This window comes from Amphiprion ocellaris, chromosome 11 (genome assembly GCF_022539595.1).
Source record: "Amphiprion ocellaris isolate individual 3 ecotype Okinawa chromosome 11, ASM2253959v1, whole genome shotgun sequence".
In the NCBI taxonomy this organism is placed as follows: domain Eukaryota; kingdom Metazoa; phylum Chordata; class Actinopteri; family Pomacentridae; genus Amphiprion; species Amphiprion ocellaris.
In genome coordinates, this window is record NC_072776.1 from 35,887,848 (window position 1) to 35,915,799 (window position 27,952).

General features: G+C 42.2%; 1 protein-coding gene and 1 non-coding gene across 6 annotated transcripts; both read right to left on the minus strand.

Annotated features, from left to right (window-relative positions):
* Positions 1 to 388: 388 nt before the first annotated feature.
* Positions 389 to 27,877, minus strand: sf3b1 (splicing factor 3b, subunit 1). 5 transcript variants are annotated; one of them, XM_023293058.3, is made up of 24 exons: positions 27,760 to 27,876; positions 22,841 to 23,013; positions 22,590 to 22,691; positions 18,911 to 19,025; positions 15,663 to 15,742; positions 14,347 to 14,535; positions 10,810 to 11,272; positions 10,491 to 10,612; positions 10,219 to 10,416; positions 10,038 to 10,139; positions 8,662 to 8,841; positions 8,466 to 8,552; positions 7,196 to 7,466; positions 5,949 to 6,094; positions 5,629 to 5,775; positions 5,394 to 5,519; positions 4,341 to 4,562; positions 4,083 to 4,265; positions 3,494 to 3,605; positions 3,267 to 3,387; positions 3,061 to 3,192; positions 2,309 to 2,581; positions 1,398 to 1,614; positions 389 to 841 (listed from the first exon to the last, which is right to left on the minus strand). In XM_023293058.3, the coding sequence occupies exons 1-24, from the start codon at positions 27,785 to 27,787 to the stop codon at positions 683 to 685; spliced, it is 3,948 nt and encodes a 1,315-aa protein (XP_023148826.1). In that variant the 5' UTR covers positions 27,788 to 27,876; the 3' UTR covers positions 389 to 682. The 5 variants fall into 5 exon arrangements, 4 of the variants coding, with proteins under 4 accessions (XP_023148826.1, XP_023148827.1, XP_023148830.1 ...); XM_023293059.3 differs by lacking the exons at positions 22,590 to 22,691; positions 22,841 to 23,013; positions 27,760 to 27,876 and adding an exon at positions 16,061 to 16,115 and having other exon boundaries at positions 18,911 to 18,987; XR_008603213.1 differs by lacking the exons at positions 389 to 841; positions 1,398 to 1,614; positions 2,309 to 2,581; ... (13 more) ...; positions 10,491 to 10,612; positions 10,810 to 11,272 and adding an exon at positions 16,061 to 16,115 and having other exon boundaries at positions 14,475 to 14,535; positions 27,760 to 27,877.
* Positions 8,298 to 8,437, minus strand: LOC111583824 (small nucleolar RNA SNORA72). The gene has a single exon (XR_002747478.1). It is a non-coding gene; the product is annotated as a small nucleolar RNA SNORA72 (small nucleolar RNA).
* Positions 27,878 to 27,952: the final 75 nt, after the last annotated feature.

Consider the following 27,952-nt stretch of genomic DNA (forward strand, 5'->3'; position numbering starts at 1 on the left):
ACGTGTTAGTGAGCAAATTGTTACTTTGAGCATGCTAGCATGTTACTGTTAGCATGCTGCCACTTTATTGTTGCTATGAGCATATCAGTATATTTTATCTGTGTTAGCATGTTAGCACTTCATTGTTAGCATGTTATCACATTGTTACTGTGACCACATTAGCTTTGTTATTACTATGCTAGCATTTTATTGACTCTTTGAGTGGCTGTGATTATGCTTGCATGTCATTTTCAACATGTTACCCTGTTAAAATTGTATTGTGACTGTGAGCATGTGCACTTTACTGCTAGAATGTTAGCATGTTATTTTCATTACTTCCTGTATATGAATCAGCGTAAATGTCCTCCATGAAGTTCTATGAGGAAATAAAACTCAGCGACAGCAGAAATGGATTTTTATACACAAACGTTTTATTTGGTTAAATAAAGCATGGATCTAAGAAGAACAGAGGAGCTGTGAAACATGGAGAAGGTGTTGGGCGGTACCTATCAATAATCAATACACAGACAAAATAATCCCGATATTTAAAACGTGACGTGACTGTTCCGCCTCCTCAAATCAACGCTCGTCTGACTCAATCCAGAAATAAAAAAAATTCGAACAGACTACAAGGTTCAGCCGCTAAATAAAAACCGTCGGAGACGACGGAGCAGCGGATCGACGGATGAGTATTGACGGGCATTTACAGGACGTACTCCAGCTCGTAGCGAACGTACACGTTCTTGTCGTCGTTGTAGACCTGCGGGTAGTGAGCGATCAGAGCGTCCTGAGAGCCGATGTAGATGGAGTTGTAGATCTTCCAGTAAACATCCCTCACCTTCCTGGCCGGATGGAACAGACCCTGCAGGATTCAACACAAACTTTATTGTTCACGTTTAGGACGAACAAAGAGTCTGACAGGTGTTACTCTCAAAGATCTGCACAAATAAATCAGGACTCAGTTCACCTCAAAGAGTCTATAAATGTCTTTACAACTTTATCTCCTTATCTTCCTGTCATGTTGTTATGAAAATGATTGTATCTGATGATTGATTTTCTTATTCATTTAGAACTGTGTGATGTGTGGATTCATATGTGCGCAGTAATTTTCCATGAAGCTCTTAGGAACCAAGGCCTAACCGGCAGCAGACCAGAGATAACACCTGTGCAGATTTGCATGTAGAAAGCTACGCTGTTTCTGGTCTTCATCAGTCTCTTGACAGACTGTCTTCTGTTCACGTTGAGGAAAACTTTGCTGTGACTTCAGAGACTCTGAGTGTTGATCTGGAGAAGTCAGGACTCCACTGAAGAACTTTCCTGACACTTGTCTGTATCTATCCACTCTAATAAAATATTATTTCTGTCTAACTGTGGGTAAAGTGTTGATGAAGCGTCCTAATGACCGGTAGAACCCTGACCTGGAGGCAGTACTGCAGCATGCGACAGGGTCCGATGGCGACCCTCAGCCCCTCCAGAGCTCCCATCACGGCCTGGATGACGTGAGGAGACGTCTCGAACACGTTGGGCCAGACGTAGTTCAGCAGGTGGTTCAGAGAATCCTCACAGCCGAAGCCGTACACGCCCAGAGACATGTGTTGGACCACAGCGCTGGCCGTCTGCCGGTGGACCAGGTCTCTGCAGGGACAGGAAGAAAGAAGGACAGGTCAGGAAGACAGAGGGATGGGACAGGAAGACAGAGGGACGGGACAGGAAGACAGAGGGATGGAACAGAACCTACATGTTCAGACTATAAACCTGAACCAAGAGGTTTACCTACCAGTATTTTATGTGGTCTCTTAGCTGTTCTAACTGATCATCTACCTGCTGCTGAAGCCTCCTCTGGTCCTGAACAGTTCTCCTGCTCTACGTTGATCCGACAGCTTCAGGTTTTGTTTTTAAACAGATTTGGTAAAAGAAGCCGTTTCTTATACATTAAACTACAACAGCAGCAGAGACATTTTTTATTACCATTTACATCAGGTTCTATGTGAAGAGCTGCTGAAATGGTGGTAGTTTCACATATTTTTAACATTTTGAGCTTCTGCACAGCTGAAGGTGTCACTTTAGACTTGAGATCATTGATTTCTGATTGTTTTCACACTAACACCCTTTAGGTTCAGGTCAACACAGAATAGTACAACAGTAATGAATCCATTAGTAATGACGATGTCATCGTGTGGCATTACTGCAGTCAAAGCAGACATTTAACTATTTATTGTCTGGACTCTGTTTGTGCCTCAGGAACACTCAATGTTTCCTGTTAGATCATCTGGACCAATCAGAGCATTAATGAACCCCGTCCTGCTGGGTAAACCGGACCAGAACCCACCTGTCCATGAGCGCGTCCTCCAGCAGCGGCGTCACGGCGTAGATGTAGTCTTTGCCCATCTCTCCGATGTACTCGAACAGGAAGGATAGCGACTTGAGGACGCCGTTCTGGACATTGAGTTCAGGGACTCGGTACTCATTCATGAGGGCCGGCAGAACCGTGAACGGGGAGCAGGTCTCGGCCACGATGGCGATGGCCACGGTCGTGCAGACCCGGTTCTGACGCTCCTGAACCTTCAGGTTGTTCAGCAGAGTTGCCAAGACGTCGTGAGGCCTGTGAGGAGACAAGTATGGACCAATCAAGATCTACTCTGATTATAGAACAGATTAATTGGTTGGTTGATTGATTTGCTGTCATTGGACCAGATTCTGTTCATCTCTGGTGTTTCTGGGATTCAAATCTAAGTTCTACATCCTTCCAGGATTCATCCATGATTTCTGAACGTCTATGAATGGAGACGTTAGATCCACCTAAATCAACATTTATAGAACGTTTACTCAACTCCTAACTAACCGACTTCCTGTCCAGCTCCTCTACGTTGATTTAAACCCTAAACATGGAGATCACAGTCTCATATTTAGAACTTTTTCCATTAAATGAATCCCTTCCTATCGTCTCAGAACAATCTGCTGCTGGTTTGTGGTTCGTTGAGGCTGCAGGTCCATCTGCTTCACCTACTGATAAGAGTCCATCTGGTTTCAGTCTCTGGTTCACCACAGAATCCTCCATTAAAAGCATTCAGTCAGACTCACCCGATGGCTTTAGCGATATAGCCAAACGTGTTGACGGTGGCTCTACGGATCGCCTTCTTGTGAGCTTTGAGCAGCTCCAGCAGCTCGAAACAAATCCTCATCCACTCCCTGGCCGACACGTACTCAGCTCCCCTGGAACGCAGTCAAGTTAGAAACCATCCAGACACACAACACAACAACTCAACACCCAGTGTGGTTCCACTGACCTGTCGGCGATCCTTCCCACCAGGTCGATGCAGTTCTCCTGGACCTTCTCATGTCGGTTCTTCAGGATGGGCGTCAGACGGGGAAGCAGGTCTTTGATTGGTGGAGTCATCTTGTGCATTCCTGCAATGAAACCAGGTTTTATTCTGGAAAATGGAACCTGAACAGAACCTGGACCTGAACACACCGGCAGGTTCACAACTAAACCAGAAGCTCTGATTGGACGTACCAATGACGTTGACAATGGCCTTCAGAGCTCCCAGGATGCTGCCCAGGACCTCAGGGTACTCCTCTCCCAGGTACTCATACAGAACTACCCCCAGGTGACCCATCAGTTTCTCCTGCAGGGCAGAATCAGAACCAAGAGATTATCATAGAATTACTGTTTATTGAATACTGACCACTGAACGATTTATTTACATTGAAGAAGCTGCAGAATTTAGACTTTCTTCCTTTAAGAACGACTCAAACTGAAAATAAACCAGCTGATGAATGAGACAACTGATCTACATGTATCTATATGTATCAAACTGTGTGTTTTGTGTGTTTTATGGTCCTTGTGTCCCCCCCACCACCTCTATCTCTCTATCTCTACCTCTTCTGTCCCTCTCAACCCGCCCAGCCAGCAGCAGATGGGTTCCCCCACATTAGAGCCAGGTTCTGCTCCAGGTTTTTTTCCCTGTTAAAAGGGTGTTTTCCTGCCACTGTCTCCTTAGGGCTGCTCTGGGGGTTCAGGCATATGGGTTCTGTAAAGCGTCTTGAGACAATTTGACTGTAATTGGTGCTATATAAATAAAATTGAATTGAATTGAATCTACCTCCTGGCAGGTCTTCATCACCACGGCGGTTCTGGAGATCAGGTCGGCCGCCTGCTGACGGACTTTAGCTGACTTGTTGTTGAGACGCCAGAGAACGGTACCACAGATCTGAGGCAGGTAGGGCTTGACTCGCTTCCCGAGGGCGTTCACCACGGTACCGAACCCATTCAGCATCACGGAGTCCTGCAGAGGGAAGCAGAACATTAGCTAGATGTCCTGGAAACGCTGTGATGGGACCTGAAGCTGCCATCCCCTTACCTCAGTGGTCTGCTCCTGGAAGGCGTACAGGATGCCGTCGATCAGCTGCTCCTCCAGCTTGTGGTCGATGTCGGCAGCGCCCAGGTTGCCCATGATCTTCTCGATGGTCTCCATCACCATCTTTCTGTACTGCTCAGCCTCGTCCTTCAGGTCGTCCACGATGCGAGAAATGATCTCTGCTGCTCCCACTTTATTGGCCAGCTCCACCGTGGTGTCTACCAGCTGTACGGGGAGAACAGCTTCGGATGTTGGTAGAACTTTGCAGGGTTATGAAGCCCCAACCTGCTGATAATCGGGTTATGAGTGGTGCCAGAACCATCGTTCTTTTTCTTTCTTTCATTTGGACTTTTGAAGGCCTCAAAATACTATAAAACATGTCAAATTTTGCACACGCATCAGGACTGGCAAAAACCACGTGTGCCAAAATGGCTCAATAGCACCACTTGGAAAACATCAACCAGGAATGACAGCCAGTACGTGTCACCTACAGCTATGAAATAAAAATATTCCTTACATTATAAAACCTCCTGTCCAGGGCTGAGATGGAGATCAACCAGTAGCTACATGACCATTCAAAAGTTTGGGGTCGCTTAGAAATCTCCTTATATTTGAAAGAAAATCACTTTTTCCAATGAACATAACATTAAATGAATGATAAATCCAGTGTAGACATAGTTAATGTGGCAAATGACTATTGTAGCTGGAAACGGCTGATTTTTAATGGAATATCTCCATAGAGGTACAGAGGAACATTTCCAGCAACCATCACTCCTGTGTTCTAATGCTACATTGTGTTAGCTAATGGTGTTGAAAGGTTCACTGATGGTTAGAAAACCCTTGTACAGTTATGTTAGCACATGGATAAAAGTGAGAGTTTTCATGGAGAACATGGAATTGTCTGGATGACCCCAAACCTTCTGAACAGAAGTGTAAATGTGGTAAAAACATCTGTTCTCCGGTGAGATGAATGTTTCTGTATTAGGTTCCTGATCAGTTAAAACTCATTCTGTTGTTTTATTGGTTTGTATTCATCTGAACATGTCGTTTTCTGACCTGTCTGTAGTTGCGTCTGTCCAGAGCCATCCTGTGCTGCCAGAAGTGTTTGAAGAACGGCGGCAGGATCTCAGTCTTGATGTAGTTTGCTTCCACTCCGTCGGTGCCACAGCACTGCTTCACCACCTGTAGAAGGAATAGAGGAACTGCTGTAATAATCAGACAATGAGAACAGAGAGGACTCCTGCTGGTGCTCCTTTAGAGAACTTCCATCATCTTCAGTCATTGTTCTCACCTTCAGTACGATCTTCTTCATCTCCTCGTCAGGAGACTGGAACTCTCTGATGAGGATCAGCATCACCTCCCTGGTGTAGTAGTTAGCGTACTCAGCGTCCATCAGAGGGATCAGATAACCGATAGCTTTGAGGAAGGCAGCCAGACCCTGGAGGCAAGAACAGACAACAATTCACATTCTCTCATGTTTTTACTTCTGGACCTTCATAAAGGATGTTTCTGTCTGAAACTCCAGCAGAGTTTCAGTCTTTACAGACCTCCACTAGACGATAAATACTCAGAGCAGCTCGGTGCTGATCCTCCAGAGGAATGTTAACTCACCTTTCCTCTGTGCTGCCTGATGCCTTTCCACAGCGGCTTCAGGACCGAGTCGAAGGATTCGATGCCGTACGGCGTTGCAGCTTCAGCCAGGGCAGCGATAGCCAGAGCACTGATGGTCCTAACCTTCTGCTGCTCGTCCACCAGACCTGGAACACCAACACAGCTTCAGAACTTCTATCATCAACTATCTGGAAACCGTAGTTCCAGTAGAGCAGCAGCCTGGTACATTAATGGCGCTTTTACTCTACTGGGTTTGTGAGGTTTTCCATTAGAATGTAGTACCAGCTACTAGTTTAGTTCCTACTGGGCCGGGGTTCCCAGCGAGCTGAGTGGAGCTGATAATGTGCCATCTACAGAGTGCAGGCCACTGATTGGACAGGGAGTGACGACACACCAGAGCGACTCCTTCACCAAAACCGGTGAGTGTTTTGCGACTTCAAGAAACTTTTCCGTAATTTATCCCATTGGGGGTGAGCTCACTTTAAACTAACACGTATATGTTGAAAGTAATGTTGTTGTCTCCTGTATGCAGACAATAAGCTAGCTAGTTAGCCACCAATGCTAACTCCATGGCCGGGCCGCTGTGCTATGACGACTCTACTCACAAAGAGGTGGTACTCAATGCAATAGAAAACCACCAGTACCGAGTCGAGCCGAACAGGTGCTAGTGGAAAAGCACTTTAAGATCCATGTAGTTCTGAGTATTCTGTAATATTCTACTTTAGAGAATGGAGACTAACACATATTTAATACACCGTCCAATCAGAAGACTGATCCTGATACAGCCAGTCACCATTTACTCCCAACAGGACCAACTAAACCTGGAACTTCTTAAAGTAAATTCCTGCAAAGGATCAGAATCAGATCAATAGAGTATCTGCAGGTTTCACTGTCAGCATTTAGTTTATGATGAAAGACAGTAAATGTTCCCTGCTGCCATTCCATTTATCTAATCATCACATTCTGCTGATCTGATCTGTTTACTTTCTCTGATTGAGTCTCTACTGTGGAGGAACATCTGTCTAATGAATTTGCTCATAAACTTTTGTTTATCATCTCCAACACAGCTTCCTTAATTCTGAACGGGAACAAGTGCAGAGAAAACAAAAAAAACTCCCAATAATATAATCATAATAACAATAATATACTATATAATAATAATTCTAACATCCCAGCTCCTCTGTGTCTGTAATTTAAGCAGATTCAGTAGGAACCTCGATGAATGGGAGGAGTGTCTGAGGACCCACCGTGTTCGATGATCTCCACCAGGCTGCGGAGGTGAGGCAGGATAGCGCAGCCCATCAGGATGGCGATCTGCTGCACGATCTTGATGCCAGTGTGTCTGGCCTGCCAGGACTTCTTGCTCTTGCACACAGCTTTGAGGAAGGGCAGCAGGGACGGGATGCCGAGGGCCGAGGCCACCACGGCGAAGGCTCGGGCCGTCGTGTTTCTGACGTACTCGTCCATGTTGTCGATATCGGGACGCATGGTGGAGATCATGGTGGCCAAACCAGCCGCCTGACGAGGAGGAGGAAAGGTTTACTATCAGAAACCTTTTACTGGCACAGAGGTTTTACAGACGAGGAATCTGATCTGGTTTAGTTTGTTAAACGTCTCACGTCATTTAGTCTAAATGGTGCTGGGCTATGACCACATCAGAATTTTAGTGCTGAAAGTAGCTCTGAATGTCTCCGCTTTAGCATTTTAATAATGACAATAATAATAATAATCATCATTTTAGTGCTAATAGTAGCTCCAACTCTATTCTGTTTAGTATTTTACTGTTAAAAACAGCTTTGACTCTCAATTTTAGCATTTCTGTGTTAAAAGTACCTCAAATCCTCTCACCTTTAGCATGGTAGTGTTTAAAGTAGCTTTAATGCTCTCGTTTTTAGCATTTAAATGCTAACAGTAACAACCGTCTCAGCTGTAGCCTTTCAGTGCTGAAAGAAGCTTTAAATGTCTCATATTTAGCGTTTTAGGCGAAAAGTAGCTTTAAATGTCTCTCCTTTAGCATTTTAGGACTACAAGTAGCTTTAAATGTCTCCTCTTTAGCATTTTTGTGCTAAAAGTAGCTCTAATGTCTCTTCTTTGGCATTTTAGAGCTAAAAGTAGCTCTAATGTCTCTTCTTTGGCATTTTAGAGCTAAAAGTAGCTCTAAATCTCTCAACTTTTGCATGTTAATAGAAAAAGTAGCTCCATCTGCCTCGTATTTAAGCATTCAGCATTCTACAGACACAAAGGTCCATCATGTTTAAATGTTTTTGGTCATTTAGCTCGAATGCTGTGATGGGAACACAGCTGACTGTAGAATCAGTGCATGAAGCTCCAGACATGCCGAGTGATTGTGGCTGTAACCAGCGGTTGCAGGGTGAGAACAGACCAGGTATCAACACCAGGTCTGCTAGCTCTCATGCTGGCGTTAATCTAGCGAACCACTAGCCCTGATCTGACCACCGACCGGTCGAACAGGCGAGAATAGTTCGCAGACAGGAAGAGGAAGGAGCTGCAGGTTACCTTAGCCAGGTTGGAGATGATCTCTCTGCCTTCTACTCTGGCATAATAATCCTCATCAATCAGCAGCGGCTCGATCACCACCAGGATCTGGAAGAGAGCAGACGTTCAGTTAGTTTAGATCTTAAACCAAACAAATATACAGTTAGTTTAAATCATAAACCAACCCTAACACGCCGTCACGTCGCTCTGAGCTCACCTTGTGGACGTACGGCCGGACCAGGTCGTCCAGCTTGTAGAGGATGCGGTCGATGACTTTGACCAGCAGGTGGCGCTCCTGGTCCTCCAGTGTGGGCGACATAAGCAGCGGCAGAATCTGGTTGAACAGCGGCCCTGCCCCGAACTCACGGGCCTTATCGGTGATCTGACGCAGAGCGGCCTGGAAACACAAGGTCAGCCGATCAGAGGCTGATGGAGCTTCAACCTCAGCAACGTCAAAACATCAGCAGGCTGAGGGCAGCCCCAAATAAAAACCAGCTCTGTCTGTCTTAATGCTAGCATTTTAGGAACAAAAGCAGCTCTATCTGCCTTAATGTTAGTATTTTAGGGCCAAAAGTAGCTCTGAATGTCTCAACTTTAGCATTTTAGGGCCAAAAGTAGGTACAACTGTCTTAACGTTAGCATTTTAGTGCTATAAAAGCAGTACCAAATGTCTCTTCTTTAATATTTTAGTGCCAATAGTAGCTTCAAATGTCTCAACTTTAGCATTTCAATGCTAAAAGTAGCCCTAAAATTCTCATCCTGAGCATTTTAGAACTACAAGTCACTCTAACTTCCTTAACTTTACCATTTTAGTGCTAAAGGTAGCTCTTATCTGTCTCAGCTGTAGAATTTTAGTCTTGAAGGTGGCTCTAATTGTCTGAACCTTAGAATTTTTGTTAAAAGTAGTTTTATCTGTCTTAATGTTAACATATTACGGCTATAACTAGCTCTATCTGTCTTAATGTCATCATCATTTTAGTGCTAAATAGTTTTAAGTCCTTCCTTTTTAGCCCATTAGTGCTAAAAGAAGCTTTAATTCCTGAAATGTATCATTGCAGTGCTGAAAGTAGCATAAATGCACTGCTAAAGAGTGAAATCAAGTGTTCTAAAGTCAGATTTACTCAAGTTGAGACCAAATGATTTTACCTACGTCGTCTGTTTTCAGTCAACATCTCAGTCGATGGAGTTAATTCAACGGTGAGAAGCTAAAACTGTGATTAGTATGTGACTACCTGTGCAGAACGCCTACAGGAGGTTTGTGTTTCTGTTAACAAGAACGTTCATCTTAAAGGTGGATAAATTTCTGTGCTGAGACTTTTAGTGAAGAGGAGCTTTGTGAGGAGACATTAGCAGCTGTTGGTGGTCAGATCTGAGGGTTGGTGTCTGCTGCTCCCAGCAGATCATGGTGGTCGACACTAGACCTCCGCTGACAGCAGCAGCTCCTCACTGAGGAGATCCTGTAGCAAGCAAATATTCACGCTGCAGCCACAGACAGGCTCAGCGCTGGGTGATGATCTTGCAAGAATTCTTATTAACCGGATGAACTGGACACAAAGTTCTTCAGGAGAACATGAAGGAACCACGGTGACCAACCTTCCTCATGGGTGGAGTCCCGTTCTTGATCTTCAGCAGCAGCTTCATGATCTTGCGTTCTTTCTGCTCCTCGGGGCTCAGCGTGGACTCGTCGACCTCCACCTGAACAAACACAGAGTGAACTTCAGACAGGACAAACACGCTGCTGTTGGTTTTACCGCTTTACATCTCATTTACGCACCAGCAGCTTGTCAAAGTACTGGATGTCGTCAGGTTTGAGGAAGGGGAGGTTTCCTGACGGCTGGTCGTTCATCTGCTTGGTGGTTCGGTCTTCGGCCTGCATGTGGAAACCCGTCATGCCTCCGATCGGCGTGGGTGTCGCCGACAGCTTCCGGGCCGGAGTACGGATCGGTACGTAACCCGCTGGAGGAGGCAGGACCTGAGGAGAGCCGTCAGTTAGTAGAACATCTGTCTAGAAGTGCTAGAGAAGAACTACTGGAGGGTTAAAGGAACCTTGTAGCCCTCGGGGAACATGGCGTCCAGCTCCTCATCTGTCAGAGGCCGGTTCCTCTCATCAATCTCTCGCTCCCACCTCCAGGCCTGCAGCTGCTCTGGAGTCATGCTCATCAGGTGACCTGCAGAAACAGCAGACAGGATCGATGAGACCAGCACCTGTTATAAACAACAACAACAACAACCAGAAAAACAACAACAACCACAACAACAACACAGGATCGATGAGACCAGCACCTGTTATAAACAACAACAACCAGAACAACAGCAACAACAACAACCACAACAACAACAAGGACCAGTAGTCGGGTTTATCTACCTGGGGTTGGGGTGGCCATGTTCATAGCGGGGGTCCCTATGGGGGTCTTCCCGGGGGTCAGGAGTGGCGTTGAGGATCCCATCTGACTGGCAGGTGTTTCGTCCCACCTGGACTTCCTCTTACTGGCTCCTGGAGTCGGAGTCTCTCCCACCGACTCGTCTCCTCGGTCTGTCCGGGGGGTCTCTGCCCAGCCGCTGCCGTGTCCGGGGGTCTCCCTCTCTGTTTTGGGGGTCTCGTCCCAGCGGTTCTTGCGGACGCTTCCCGTGGCCCCGCCGTGGCCCGGCGTGGCATGTCCAGGTGTGTCCCTGCCAGGTGTGGCTGCACCTGCGGGCGTGTGGCTGGGGGTGGGGTCCCACATGCGGCTGCTGGGCGTGGCCCCGGGGGTCTCGCTGCCTTTAGGGCGGCCGGGGGTCTCATCCCATCGGCTGTTTGAAGGTGTGTGAGCAGGTGTGTGTCCTGGAGTCTGCAGGACAGGAACATCAATCAATCAAAACATCAGAGAGAAACCTGATGGAGGTGTTCACCTGGACTCCCACCAGGTGAGGAGCTAACGGGGTGTTTACAGCAGTGAAACACAGTTTATGGCAGTAGCAATGGGCTCACTGTACGGAAATATGTCTGGGTACGATGTGATAAAACATGATGTAATTATGGCAAATGCTGTAGAGTTAAAACATCTGCATAAAACACAGAATGATGAAGGTTCTAGTAATCACTTTTGTTTGATGGTGTGTATCTGTGGAGCAAACACACACACACACACAGAGCTGGATAATCATGAAGTAAAACATGTACTGTTGGTGTGAAGACAGATGCTTTTCAGATAATGATATATGGAGAACTTAAAACAGAACGATGTAAACTTAAAGCAATGTAACTTTTAAAAGAGGTATGTCAGAAGCATAACAACACATAAAGGTATAATAAGAGCGTTTCCTCTATGTCACATAACATTAGCTGGAGATCAGTATTTAGAGAATGTCTTTTTAACTTGTAAAATATAGTATGCGTTACCCTAAGCTAATAACTTTTCTCCAGTAAATCGCTGCCCTATTTTACATTTAGGAGCAGCAGGTCCTAAATCCTAGCCGCTGCTCCTTCAGATTTCTTTGTTATATTTTGTTATTGTCACAAATCCTCCACCGCCGCATGTCTCCACCTTCACAGCAGAGTTCAGCATTGTGTCGGGTTCTCACGAGTACCAAAGTAAACTACAGGTAACTATCCTGCTCAGTATCTACTCTTTGATACGTCGGGTTAATACGACGTTGAGCCTTGAAAGTGACGTCACATCCAGCATCCAGGCTGCAGGTCAGAGGGTCAGAGGAGTGGCGTCTGGGAAAATAGGGCAGCGACTTACCGGAGAAAAGTTATTAGCTTAAGATAACGCATACTATATTTTACAAGTTAAAAAGACATTCCCTAAATACTGATGCCCAGCTAACGTTACGTAGCATATCGGTAGCTTTAGTTAATTGGGCCCGGTGCCAACTCAGTGTCGCTAACGTGAGTAAACTATTGATAGATTTAAGCTAATATCTACACTCCATGATGTAATTGCTGACTAGGTTTGGGCGATATGGCCTAAAAAAAAATCTCAGATTTTTTCACAAAAAATCCCAATTCACGATTTATCCAATTTTTTTTTTACCCCCTACCTAATCTCCTCACGCTGGAGTCCAGTCTACTTAATGCAAATGAGCTACAGTCCTCTCCAGGTAAACACACTGGATTGCAGCTGGAAATGCGCCGCATGTTGCATGCTGGTCCGGTTGCGGTGCGTTTCCAGCTGCGATCCAGTGTGTTTACCTGGAGAGGGCTGTAGCTCATTTGCATAAAGTAGACTGACTTCTACTTTATGCGGCATGTGGAGATTCCACGCATCGTAAACTGTCCTCAAACTTCTAAACTAGACGTCAGTGACCTAAAACGAGGACAGATTCAGCTGCTGCAGATTATTTCTCACCTCAAATGCTTTCAGAAATACTTTTCGGTGACGTGTTTTTGAAATAAAAGGGAAAGTTTGCGGCCGAGCCGCTGTGTTTGTCCGACTTGTCTGCAGGACTGTCCAGCTGAAAGCTCGGTCATGTGACCACGTAGCGGCCTGCTGTTGCTCAGCGCTGTCATGTGACCATGTTGTGGTCCGCTAGTGACCGCCGTCCGTGAGATTTTCAGATGTGGTGTGTTGCCGTGCGGGAAAATAGCATCTAGTGGACACGCGCCTTTAGATCTGCACCGCTCGCCGACATGTTGTTTGTGTATCAAGCGCGGGGGGGGAGGGGGGAGCACTCTGAACTACGGAAGCCCAGCGGGAAGACGTTGGTGGCGGATGTTGATGAAAAAATCGATTTTCATTAAAACAAATCGACATTAAGTACAAAGTCGAATTAATCGATAAAATCGATTTATCGCCCAGCCCTACTGCTGACTGCATTTTCAGATGAGCTTGTTCAAATATTTTTTTATTTTTACATTCAGCCTTTAAAAAGCCATTTTCAACTGGTCATTCAATAAGTAGGTTGTAAAAATCTGCAGTCAAATGTCATTTGTTTACGTCGTCACAGCTCCCTGGAGAGCCTGCTGCCGCTGCTGGAAAAAGTCCTAGAGGAAACACTGAACTATGCATGAAATCTGTCTCAGAATCATAGAACAGAGTCTGAACATGTTCTCTGTAAAACATGACCTACTGATAACCTATTTTCATGATCTGACCAGCAGATTTAGAGAAGTATATCGATATCTAAACTGTCCCTCCTATCGTACGTCCTACATAATGACCAACTCTTGCAGCATAAAGACGAAGCTCGGCTCAGTATCTCTGGTTTTGTTGTGGTCTTAAACACTGCTAAGATCTACTCCGGGGGTTTTGTCAACAGTAAATCCTGCTGCCTCTGAAAGCTGACTTCTGGTGATTTTTGAAGCTCTTCAACCCTCATGTCGTCCTGTGGGTCAAATTGACCCGTTTTAAAGTTTGAAAATGTGGAAAAAAATATATTTTCACAGTGAAACTTCTGATGTCCACATTTTCAACATTTTTGGGAAATCTTTGAACATTTTTTGGTGGAAAAAAGAAATGTTAAAAATGTTTCTTAAGAACATTCACACAAAAAACAAACAAAATCCAGTGAATTTCGCTGGATTTTGGTTGATTTGTATGTGAATGTTCGTAAAGAAAATATTAGAAGTTTTACTGATATATATGGAATCACTTTAGATATTTTTAGGACTTTTTTGGAAGATTTTACTCATTTTTTGAAAATATTTACATGAATTTTCTTGCCAAATTTGGGGAATTTTTTTAAAATAAAACTTTTAAGGAATTATTGGAATTTTCTTCCTAACGTTTTTGCAAATTTTCAGAAATTTGGGGAATTTTTTTTGCTGAATTTTTGGATTTTTTTTCAGACAAGGAAACAATATTTTTTGGTGCCTGTAGATGAAGACAACAGGAGGGTTAAAGAAGCTTTTTAGACGTCTGAACACAGTTAGGTCATAGACTCTGGCCATGATTTGGGACTTAGATTCCACTTATCGTACCTCAGCAGAGGCGTCAGCTTGGTCCCAGCTGGACATCTTTTTGGGCGTGGCGTTGGAGGGAGTTTGGTCAGCTGTCTGGTCCCAGCGGCGTTTGCGTTTAGCGACAGCAGCTTGTGAAGCAGCGGAACCGTTGACAGCTTTCAGGTCCCCTGACTTGGCCTTCTCTGCCAGCTGCTGACGGATCTCTCTCTGGATTCACAAAGACACAAACATCAGGTCAACAGAAACACACACAGACTCTATGAAGGAACATCCATGTTCCCCTGGACTCCAAACAGAAGAACCTCTTTACAGTGTTAGCATTTTAGTGCTAAATACTTTTAGCTCAAAATGTCTGTTTTATCATTTTATAGCTACAAGTAGCTCTAAATTTCTCATCTTTAACATTTTAGCACTACAAGTCGCTCTAACTTCCACAACTTCAGCATTTGAGTGCTAAAAGTAGTTCTAAATGTCTCTTCTTTAGCATTTTAGTGTTAAATAGCTTTAAGTCTCTCATTTTTAGCCCATTAGTGCTAAAAGAAGCTTTAATTTCTGAAATGTATCATTGTAGTGCTGAAAGTAGCACAAATGCACTGCTAAAGAGTAAAATTAAGTGTTCTAGAGTCAGATTTACTCAAGTTGAGACCAAATGATTTTATCTACGTCATCTATTTTCACATGTTCAGGTTTCAGAGCATTAATAAGAAGACCTGATGAATGTTTTTGAGCTATTATAAAGAATCTCTTTACTCAGGCTGGTTGATAATCCTACCAAACTGTCTGTGGTGTTATTCTAATAACTAAAAACCTGCATCAACAGCCTCCAGGTCTAATCTCTTATTTCAGACAGAAGAGGAACTCAGAGCCTCAACAATCACAGCATTCTGAGCTCTTTAACTGTCTGGGTTTTAGCTTTTTAGACCTAAATGTCAGAGCTGTTTCTGAACTTTAGGACATAAAACAAGTGTCCAGTTTAACATTCTGGTCCATGTCATTCTGTGTCTCATTTTCTAACATTTTATCTTGTTTGGCCTTTTTTAATCTGGTATTTGTCATTTGTCTCATATTTTTGGGTTTCCAATTTGTCTCGATTGTGTTTTTTTGTCTCATTTTTGTCATTTTGTGTTTTGCTTTAGTCATTGTTTTGTGTATTGTTTTTCTCATATCGCTTCTTGCTTTTGTAACTTTTTTGTCTCATTTTTGTCATTTGTCCATTTTTCTGTCCCTTTGTATCTTGTCTAATTTTTGTGTCTCTTTTCTGATTAGTTTTGTTCAGCCGGCAGGTTTCCTATGAACAGTAACAGGAACCATGAGAACCCGAGGCAACATCTCACCTCCTCCTTGGACAGGTTCTGCTCCAACATGACGTCCACGTACGACCTGACCTGCAGCTTGGGGTCCGGAGTTTTGCCTCCTGCGCGAAAGAGCAGCAACAAGAAGAGAGGACGGTCATCAGAGGTCGCTCTACCAACCCGCCATTCCAAACACAGCAAGCACAAACACAGCCACTAGCCCTGAGTCTTTACCAACACATTAATATGTTCCTGATAAACTGCTCATTCAAAGAATTACATACAAATGTAGGTTTGTCTGTCTTACATACAGTCGTAGCATTACATGAAAAACAAGCAGATACATAGAGAGAGGAGCTGAGATTGTTTTCTGTAAGTGGATTAAGAAGTATAGCCATCACTGATGCAGGGTCCTGGGCTGTGCTCTTCAGAATACGTACACTTTCAGTGCCAAGGGTCCTTCTGCAGTCAGACTTCAACCGGCAGAAAAGAAGCCTAGAAAATTTCTCTTTACCATTAGTAACACTTTGGAAAAGGGTTTGAACTCACACACAACAGCATACCACCTGTGTTCATTGAACTAAGCATCTTCTGGGGGCTTAACCACAAAACTAGACTTCAGAGACTCTGTGGTCCAGATTCCCAGTTATTTACACTAGCAGACAGAAAGTAAGGCAAGTAAAATCAACACAGACTACTTATTTATGCATTCAAATAGAAATATAAAGAAATTACTCATAAATGAAGCCCAAATATGATAGAAAAACCAGAGGCCTGCTCATTATTAAACCATACATTTAGAGGATCAGGTATCTGGACTTCTCCATCATGGGACATTTTAACTGGTTGGAGCTTAAAGCCAAACAAAAAGAGGAGTTTTGGGGTTGTTGTAGCTGCATGTGATTCCCTCAAAGCCCCCCAACAAGCAGCCAGTGTTCCCTGACAAACTGTTCTCAGATGCCCATAACCTACACAGGACGAGTTGCTGCACCCTTAACAGAGTGCAGTACAGGACTGGCAAAGCAGTACTGCTGTAGGAGAGAAATTAAGGACAGTTAGTATGGGCCTGTGGTATTGCGGTACACATTTTTCTTGATAACATATTTCTATTTTACAGAGAGAGTTGTAAAATAAAAATATATTTATTTACACAACAACTTTGTACAAAGAGCTCTCTCTACATGCAGGCTTCAGACGAGCCCTATCTACACCGAAGCTCGACGCCTCCAGCCTCCGATGCTCAGGAGGAGTGAAGGAGTGATAAATATGGGGGTAAAGGTGACCTAGCTGGCTCAATGTAGCTGAGTTTATCTTCAGGAACAGTTTAACCCTCTGAAGCCCAAAACTCACCACTTAACAGCTGTAATTAAACCATTTATCTGAGAAATCACTGAAAAATTAACCAAATCTAAGCTTCAAATCAGGACTTTTCTCCAAGGTTACTTTTCTCTACATGTTTTATTTTTAAAATCACTGAAATAATAATAGATTCTGTAACTAAGCTCTGCTCAGTACAGAAAAATCTAAAATCTAAGCAGTGAATCATCTCCAGTGTGTAGATCCATCGTTTGTAGAACACATCTGGGCTTTTAGGAAACTCTTCTACATCCTGAATCTGAGCTGCTTCTGTTTATGTGCAACAAATAACTAAAGATAATCAGCTTTTTCTGTTTTATTGTAACGGTGCAGGATTTTATATTAAACAAGGGGTGTCCAACATGTAGCCCGTGGGCCAAAAGTGGTCCTCCGGAGGGTCCAATCCGTCCCTCAAAGTGTAAAAATTCCAGAGAAGACATTAACTGCAGATTGTAAATTAGTAAAACTATAAATTTAAAATCATTTCTAGACCATGACAAGTTGTTTGGATCAGAAAGTAAAATACTAGATTGTTCATTGTTCTTTTGTCATTTTGAGTCTCATTTTTGTAATATTTTGTCTTGTTTTTGTATTTTTCTGTCTGACTTCTATCGTTTGTCTCACGTTTTTGTGTTTCCTTTTTGGCTCTCTTGTGTTTAGTCAATTTTTTGTTGTTTTCTTTCTTTGTTGTCATTTTTTCTCGTTTTTGTCCATTTTTTGTCACTGTAATTTTTTTGTCTCATTTTCCGTGCCATTTTTCTTGTTTTGCGTTTTGTCGTTGTTTTTTTGTCATTTTTTGTCTTGTTTTTGTCCATTTTTTGTCGCATTGTAATTTTTTGTCTAATTTTTTGCTTAGTTTCGCGTTGTTTATCTCATTTTTGCCATTTTGTGTCAAATTTTTGTAATACTTTGTCTTCTTTCTTGTCTTTTTAAAAGTAAAATCCTCTATGGTTCAGTTCCAGATGACTAAATGTTGTGTTCCTTTGTAGACACTCTGTGATCTGGAAGTTGTAATGTGGAAATGATAAACTGAGGCTGAATGCTGATGAAATTGAACTTAGTTTTTGTAATAAATATCTGGTTGTTTAAGATGTTTAGTAAAAAGGTAATTCCTTAAATGTGAACATTTCTGCACAAACATAAAGGAACCATTAGGAGTTGTGGTTCTTTATAGGTTTTTCTGCTGTGGTTTTACTGGAGATCAGACTGGACCGGATGTGGAACCTGGACTAAGATAAGTTTAAAGAGAAGGAGGAGAAGCTGCTTGGAGTTCAGAAGGTTAAAACTGTAGAAAGTCCTGCTGAGCAAAACGTGAAGCTGACTATACTGAAAATAAGACTAACTTGTCATGCAGTTTGTCTATGCTGAGGCCCAATATTAGTCTGAAGAGCCAGCAGAGGTGTTGAAGTTACTACAGGACATTTAAATCAGAGCTCATATAAAAAGGAAGCTAACTAGAGAGCTTGGTGTTCTTCTATATGTGATGTTTTAACTGTTGCCTGGAGACATGGCAGGTCTAAGCCTCACACTCTGTAACAGGACGACGCTGCACTTCCCCGTCATAAATCACATGGAATTGTTAACCCTTCGACTCACACACGAACCGTCTGCGACCCACGTCTGTTAGGCAACAAACACCCAACCACCTCTCCCCCTGAAAACATGGTAACCCTGCTGAGATCACCCCAAACCAGAATGAAACTAGGAGCCCATGCTGACGTTTGGATGCAGAAACAGACGGAATGTAGCCAGAGCACACAGGATTGACCATGGGGAGGGCATGGAGTCTGGGAAGCAAGCTGTTGCACTGTGGTTGAAGGGTTGAACAGCAAATGATATGGGTGTGGGGGTGTCACAAAATAGTAGTGGACCGTGAAAAATCAGGAACAGAAATGGGAAAGATGTAATGAGGACAAAACAGGAGCAAAATTTACCGTCTGCAAACGGGTCGAGACGCTCCGGAGAGATGATCATCTGTCTGCGCCGGGCTTTATATTCATCCTCCCGCTCTGCGATCTTCTGGGGACGATGCTCCGCAAACGGGTCATACTGCAACACCAAGGAGGAGGACGGGGTTAGAATACTGGATTTATACAGCAGAATGAATGTAGATGGATGGATGGATGGATGGAAGCACATTTGTGAGGTCACACACTGATGTTGGACCAGAAGGTCTGGCTCTCAGTCTCCACTCTAATTCATCCCAAAGGTGTTCTATGGGGTTGAGGTCAGGACTCTGTGCAGGCCAGTCAAGTTCATCCACACCAGACTCTGTCATCCATGTCTTTATGGACCTTGCTTTGTGCACTGGTGCACAGTCATGTTGGAAGAGGAAGGGACCAACTCCAAACTGTTCCCACAAAGTTGGGAGCATGGAATTGTCCAAAATGTCTTGGTATGCTGAAGCATTCAGAGGTCCTTTCACTGGAACTAAGGGTACAAGCCCAGCTCCTGAAAAACAAGCCCACACCATAATCCCCCCTCCACCAAACTTTACACTTGGCACAATGCAGTCCCACAAGTATGGTTCTCCTGACAACCACCAAACCCAGACTGGTCCATCAGATTGCCAGATGGAGAAGCGTGATTGGTCACTCCAGAGAAGGCGTCTCCACTGCTCTAGAGTCCAGTGGTGGCTGCTTTACACCACTGCATCCCACGCTTTGCATTGCACTTGGTGATGTATGGCTTGGATGCAGCTGCTGGGCCATGGAAACCCATTCCATGAAGCTCTCTGCTGAAGCACTGTTCTGGAGCTAATCTGAAGGCCACATGAAGTTTGAAGGTCTGTAGTGATTGACTCTGCAGAAAGTTGGCCACCTCTTGGCACTATGCTCCTCAGCATCCACTGACCCCGCTCCATCAGTTTACGTGTCCTACCACTTGGTGGCAGAGTTGCTGTCGTTCCCACACACTTCCACTTTCTTATAATACAGCTGACAGTTGACTGTGGAATATTTAGGAGCCAGGAAATGTCACGACTGGATTTGTTGCACAGGTGGCATCCTATCACAGTTCCACGCTGGAATTCACTGAGCTCCTGAGAGCGAGCCATTATTTCACAAATGTTTGTAAAAGCAGTCTGCAGCCTAGGTGCTGGATTTTATACACCTGTGGACATGGAAGTGATTGGAACACCTGATTCTGATTATTTGGATGGGTGAGCCAATACTTTTGGCAATATAGTGTAGATAGACTATAGATAGACTAGATAGATAGATAGAAACTATAGACAGACTATAGATATACAGACTATAGATAGATAAACTGACTATAGATAGACGTGAGATAGACTATAGATATAGATAGATAGACTATAGACATAGATAGATAAACTGACTAAAGATAGACTATAGATAGATGGAAAGACTATAAATAGGTAAGACTATAGATAGACTGTAGATAGATAAACTGACTATAGATAGATTATAGATAGATGAGAGATAGACTACAGATAGATAGACTATAGATAGATAGACTACAGATAGATATAGACCAGGGGTATTCAACTAAAATTCAAAGTGGTCCAGTCAGAGAAAATGTATTAAAGCAAAGGTCCGGAACATCATAAAGTCTAACTTCAATTAGTGCGATATATAATGATGTAACCTAGAAGTTTTATTAGCGTGTGCATGTAATCAATAACTGACCATCAAATCAAATAAATTCAGTATGGTTCAAAAACATTTTGACATTTATTAACAAATAACTTTTGATATAACTGTACATCTTAAAATTAAGTGCAGAACTTGAAAAAGTAATGACTGAACAACCCAAACCAGCTTATATACATCTTTAACAATACCCAAATCTCAAAAAATGTAAACAATTGAACACTTTAACATTTTTTTCCTGTCTTGTTACTCCCCTTATATCCCTGCTGCTTAATGGGAGAACTGAGCTGCAGTTTGCCCTGCCAGTATTTTTTGAATTGTGTATTTTGAATTGTGGTCTGAATGGTGTCAGGGTCGTTCTCAAACACATTTGGAGCTCATTGGTCAGTCTGGAACCTTATTCAGTTTTGTCATGTTTGTTATGTTCATAGTTGAGAAAGGTGCCTCCAGCTGTATGTTGAGCCAAACATGGTCAGCATGTGCAGGACTATTTCCCTCTCGGTGTCGCTTTATTCATTTCCTTTTTTGTCTGTCTCTCACCTCTCAACTGTTTTCTGAATGCAGAGCTGTGATGTTTAGCAGCTACAATGCAGAGACTTCATTGGCTGAGTAGCATCACGTGGGATGGCTGAACTCGTACCTAATTGGTCTGTGTGTTTCCTGAGCTGCTAACTAATGCCGTAAACACTGGGAAAGCTGTGCCGGTAAAACAGAAGCGACCGGTCAAATTTAAAATCCCGTTACAATTTACTGATTACAGGTCCGGTCCGTATAAGACGGCGTCTGGGTCTGGATCACCAGTTACTGACCCCTGATGTAGACAATAGATAGATGGATAGATAGACTATATACTATAGATAGATATACAGACTATAGATAGATATACGGACTATAGATAGACTATAGATAGACTGTAGATAGATAAACTGACTATAGATAGACAATAGATAGACTATAGATAGACTACAGATTGATAGACTATAGACAGACTATAGATAGATAAACTATAGATAGATAAACTGACTATAGATAGATAGACTATAGATAGACTATAGATAGATAAACTGACTATAGATAGATAGATAAACTATAGATCGATACTTTATTAATCCCAAGGGAAATTCAAGATGTAAAAAGTTAAATGAATAATTAGCTAGACTAGAACTCGATCATTCAGCGTAGACGATAATTTCCCTCCATCTAATCAGATCTTTTCTTTCTGAATTGTTTGTTGATGGTTCCATGTGTCTCCATGATGTCAGTCCATCTATCATCTTCATCCTGTCTGCCTCGTCCTCTCTTCACATTCATTTCTCCAGTTGTGATGATTTATTCCAGGGTCTCTTTGCTTATTATGTGTCCACAAAATGTTGCTTGCTGTTTCCTAATTTTGTTCAGTAGTCTGTAATTTGTGTTTTAAAAACATCTTCATTGGTTATTCTGTTCGTATCAGATAAACGTAGCTGTAAAACCACATCTCTGCTGCAGTGATTCTGTTTGTTATTTTATTATTTATGTTCCCAGATTCACATCAGAACTAGTAGGATGGAACAGCTGAGAGTCCTCATATGGATGCTAACTGCTATTTTCTTATCTGTCAGTATATTTTTCATTTTCAGAAACACTGTTCTTGCCAGGGTTAGCTGATATCCAATGTTATCCATAAACCGAGATATTTGAAATGATAAAAGGGAAGTAGGGCAGTTTAAAAATTAAAGAATAAGACTGAGGGTTAAAACTAAAAATCAAAAACAATTAGAGAATTAAAGAAGTAGAGAGACGGCATCACACCAAAGAACCAGGCAGCTAAAAGTCAAATGAAACCAGAGAGAACATCTACAATAAACAGGACAGAATACAGACTAGAACACTAGAACTAAAACTAAACCTCACATAAGGCAGGTCTATAAAAGTGTGTTTTTAGAAGTGATTTAAAAGAAGTTCCTGACTCTTCTACAGGAGAGGAGGGCTGCTGGTGGAACATCAGATGAACTCCTACCTGCTCGTCTGACTGAGGAATGGCGTTGAGTATTGCCACTGGAGCGTGGTACCCTGGTTTCTTCGGTCCCAGCAGGCTGGTCGACGTGTCGTCTTCATCGTCCTGAGAAGGGAAAGACAAACATGAGTCTGGTCAAACCTCACCAAACTGCCAAGACTCTCCCAGCTCAGAGCAGAAAACAAGCAAACCGGAGCAGCCGAGCTACACGACCAGCTGACAAAAGACCATCTGTAGTTTAACACCGTACTCACATCTTCCTGTTCGTTGGCAGCGATGGAAGTCACGTATCCGGCAAAGCGACTGTCGTTGCCGCCGTAGATCTCCTGGTCGTAGAAGCCCGTAGAGTCCAGGCCCACTCCCTGCTCGCCCTCCTCCAGCAGCGAGGCCTTCATCCCCTGGATCTCCAGGATCTGGGCCTCGATGTCTGCAGGGAAACCAAGAATTACACCAATCCCAAACACAACACTACCCATCTACCGCTGCTGTTAATAAAACCCAGACGAGTCATAATGATCCAACTCATTCACTGCAGTGAGGTCTAATTATTAGGAACACTTCAGGCTGTAATAGATGTATAACAGTTAGATTAAAGAGAATGAAACTCTGTCTTTTAATCTGATATTTTTGGATCAATATTGGTGCAGAAACGTAGAAAAAAAGCTCATCGTTGTGGCCATTTATCTCCTTATGTGTCAGTAAAGTTCAGAACGTGTTGGAAGTCCAAAATTACTATATATATATATATATATATATATATATATATATATATATATATATATATATATATATATATATATATATATATATATATATATATATATATATATATATAGATGGATACACACACACACACAAACACACATATATATATATACACACACACGCACACATATACACACACACATCTCTAAGATAGTGAAATATGAAGGTAAAATGTTAAACATAGTGAGTGGACCTATATCTAAAGTTTTAGGCTTGTATTTCACTATATTTAAAGGCGGGAAATGAGATTTATGCGATTTAGTCACATACATTGGAGCAGAACTGGGTCAACCATGAGCCCAGTATAACACTATCATAAGAACTATGATAAAATAAGAGAATAATTTATTATTTCCTAAAGTGGGGGGATCTGCAGTATCACAGCAGCACAGGAAATAGTGCAAAAACATCTGAAAACACGTTTAAACAAGAAAAAACAATTTCAATTAAGTACGGTAACAGACTTATTGTCATTAAGTACACAGACCGATGACGCTCAATGTCACATGTTTTCCTTCTAAAAGGCCCATCCTGAGGCAGGAGAAAACCCTGACAATGTTCAATAAATTAGATTTATAAAACACCATGCAAGTGTTTGACATTACCTATGAAAGTTTAAGTGCTGCATCTGCCTGAAGCCTGATAGTCGCTGGCTTTCTTTTGCAATTAAGGATAGATTTTGCTCCAATTACTGACCAAATTCCCATTTCTTGCACCACTAACTACGGTATTATAAAAAGGGTTTAGGATGTTCTAGGTCGGGGTGTCCAACTCCTCTTAGTTCAGGTTCCACATTCTGCCCAATTTGATTTTAAGTGGGCCACACCAGTAAAATCAGAGCAAATTCAAATCTTTCCTTTGTTTCAGTGCAAAAAAGTACATTCTGAAAATGTTCACATGTAATGAATTATCTTTTCGTAAAACTCGAGAAACATCTGAAAAGTTGAGACACAAAGTGACAAACGAAACGACAAACATGGGACGAACAGCAAAAGTCAGACAAAAAAACAAGATAAAATATTACAGAAATGGGACAGAATGACAAAAAAAAATTGACAACCGGCCCAAAACGAAACAAAAAAAGAGACAAAAGTTACAAAGCGACAAAAAATGGACAATTATGACAAAAAAATGACAAGAATGAGAAAACAAAACAACATAAAAATAGACAAGACAAGCTAGACAAAAAACACAAAACGGCAAAAACAAGAAACAAGACAACAAATAAAATAAAACACAAAATGACAAAAATAAGACAAAAAACACAAGCGAGAAAAAAGGAAACACAAAACGACAAAAACATGAGGCAAATGACAAAAGCTAGACCAAAAAGACAACAAAAACAAGACAAAACACTACAAAAATGAGACACAAAATGAAAAAAGAACAATGAAGAATCTAGTATTTTACTTTCTGATCAAAACAACTTGTCATGGTCTCAAAATTATTTTACATTTATAGTTTTACTAATTTACAATCTGCAGTTAATGTCTCCTCTGGAGGGCCGGATTGGACCCTCTGGAGGACCGGTTTTGGCCCATGGGCCGCATGTTGGACACCTGTGATCTAGATAAAGCTTAGAACCCAGTGAAGCTGACCTGGGGTCCGTTTCACGAAGCAGCTTCAACAAACTCTGAGTTTAACCCTGAACTCTGAGTTGATCTACTCTGAGATAGAAAACTCTGAGTTTCTGGTTCCAGAACGGCTGATCTGAGTTGGTTTAATCAACTCGGAGTAGTTTCACACGGAGTTAAGCGCGTGCACCACAACTCTGAAAAGCCAGTATCAATGGAGCGCCGATTCGACGAGTCACCATGGCAACGGGGAAGCGGAGGACTACACCGTTTGAATTGGAAATCTTAATGCGCTTATATAGCGAGTTTGAACACGTTTTTAGAAAGAAGTGCAATACCTGCAGCTGCAAAAGAGAGGGAGACGGTGTGGGAGAACATTGCTGCCTGGGTCAATATGTAAGTTTAAATCACAATAATATTACAGGAAAACTGTTTGAATAGTAGACTATTAAGTTATTTCATTTAGGTGCAATCCTGCAGGGGAGAAGCGCATGTGGCAGCAGTTTAAGATGAAATATAAAAACATTTTTAAAACAGGTAAGAAGTCGGCATAATCTCATGGAGCTTCCTCATTTTGATCATGTTTTACATTGTAAAGTAGCCTAAATATTAAGTGGCTGTTTTACTGTGCAGTGGTTTTATTCCACACACAGCCTAAATGTCTGCATCCATATCATGTTCTGCTAAATAATTAAGCCTATTTAAACTGACAGACTTCTACTCAGCCAACAATATACACACACACACACACACACACACACACACACACACACACACACACACACACACACACACACACACACACACACACACACACAGAGCCTTGATGGTTCTGACAGGTTTCTGTCCAGGGAAAACAACAAAGATGGTAAAAGTCATTTCAGATCCAAACACACATTTCTGACCGTCCTGCATACAGTTGTCTTACTGAGGTGCTCTGCATCTCTGACATTATATAAAAAAACTTCCATTTGCAAAGAACCGCAGCGCATCACACAACATCTGCTGGGATGTGAGAGCATGACTGTGGTTGGTAACGTTGCAAATGTAAGGACGGATTAGGTTGGATGTAGATTATGGACTGTGACGTGAAACGGTACCGCTCTAAAAGATAATTGTCCGGAAATGCGAGAACATCTATGCGCGGTCTGATAACAATCTCCTGACGAATATTTAATTCTCTGTGCGGTAATGCTGCTCCTTCATCCACTGGATCTTCATAAAAGGACATGACATTTTGACCCACGGCAGAACTAGACTCGCCAAAACTCGCCTGATGACTGACAATGAGGAAATCTAATAGTGTGTGACTGAAAGAGGGCGGAGACAGAGAGAAACTCGAGGTTTACTGAAATAAACCTGGTCCCGACCAGGTTAGAGTCAGAGAGTCTGTTACTATGGTAACTGACCGAGAGCTTCAGTTACCTCTCTTTGTGAAACAAGCTAGAGTTACCCCTCTGTCTCTGGTTTCAGTTACCTCCCTTTGTGAAACGGAAAACTCAGAGTTTCCCTCATTTCAGGATTAACAAACTCAGAGTTTTCACTAAACCTGCTTCGTGAAACGGACCCCTGGAGTCTGTTGTTATTGTTGTACTGCACAGAGTCGGTTTGGTTTGGTCTTTTAACCCTTGTGTCGTCCTGCGGGTCAAAATTGACCCGTTTTAAAGTTTGAAAATGTGGAAAAATATATATTTTCACAGTGAAACTTCTGATGTCCACATTTTCAACATTTCTGGGAAATTTTTGAACATTTTTTGGCGGAAAACAGGAAATGTTAAAACAATGTTTCTTAAGAACACTCACAAAGAATTTTGTGAATTTTCTTAAAGAAAATATCAGAAGTTTTACTGATATATATGTAATCACTTTAGATATTTTTAGAATTTTTTGGAAGATTTTTATTCATTTTTTGAAAATATTTACAAGAATTTTCTTGCCAAATTTGGGGGATTTTTTAAAAAAAATAAAAATAAAAATAAAACTTTCAAGAGAAACTTTTAAGGAATTATTAGAATTTTCTTCCTGAAGGTGTTGCAAATTTTCTGATATTTGGGGGATTTTTTTTTGCCGAATTTGGGATTTTTTTCAGACAAGGAAACTATATTTTTTGATGCCCGTAAATGAAGACAACACAAGGGTTAATACAGTCACATATGATTTGAAATGTTAGTAATAAGGTGCAGAACGTATTCAGATAAATGTAAATAGGGTTAAATTAAGTCTACTATATTATTAGTCTGGATTAAAAAAAATTCAACAGAAATCATGAAACAGCCTTTAACCAGCAGTACAGAAACAGGCTTTTAGTAACACAGTACTGCTATCTAAGTTTAAATTAAACATCCTACTTGACTATTTATTCAGAGCTACCTTTAGGCCGCTGGAGGACCTGGGAACGTGTTGTTAAATGAGGCTAATGCTAACTGGGCTAGCCAATTCAAGTATTATCAGTGAAACGGTAGAAAACTGTGAAAACTACAAACAGTTGGACAATAAAAACACACACAGGAGCTCTTTGTTAGAGTATTTCGATTAGTTTGAGAGCATCTGTTGCTGCATTTAAGCCACTAAACGTTTAGAATTATCGTCAAGTCCGTGAAGCTAGCAGCTAGCCGTTAACCGCTAACAGCTAGCCGTTAGCAGCCAGCGCCATTATGTAAACCGTCCGCGTTGCGTCGCAGCAGGCCGGCTGTTTACCGCCTTTTTAAGAAAAATCTACATCTAATCATGTGCGCTGCCAACATTATAACATTTACTACAGTATTTCTAAACACAGCCAGGCGTAAAAAACGGCGAAATACGAGATGTTTAAGCTATTTTTTGTAGAAATTTACCTTCGTGCGTTTTGGCGATCTTCGCCATTTTGGTGTTGCTTGTTCGAGACTGAAACTGGAAGTGACGTCATCCACACTGTCATCTTTTCCGGCCTGAGCTCAGACCAGCTGTTCGCTTTATAATTATCAGTGCAGCAACTTTTAAACGAAAAGCAGGGAAATCAGGACTAGTTCTCTCCTGTGTGACATCAGA

Excerpts from the sequence above, each read along its gene's own strand:
- sf3b1 (XM_023293058.3), bottom strand. The coding sequence starts at position 27,787 with ATGGCGAAGATCGCCAAAACGCACGAAG. Across the intron at positions 10,613-10,809 it reads CATGGCCACCCCAACCCCAG|GTCACCTGATGAGCATGACT; the intron begins GTAGATAAACCC and ends CTGTTTCTGCAG. Across the intron at positions 5,520-5,628 it reads TGAAGAAGATCGTACTGAAG|GTGGTGAAGCAGTGCTGTGG; the intron begins GTGAGAACAATG and ends TTCCTTCTACAG.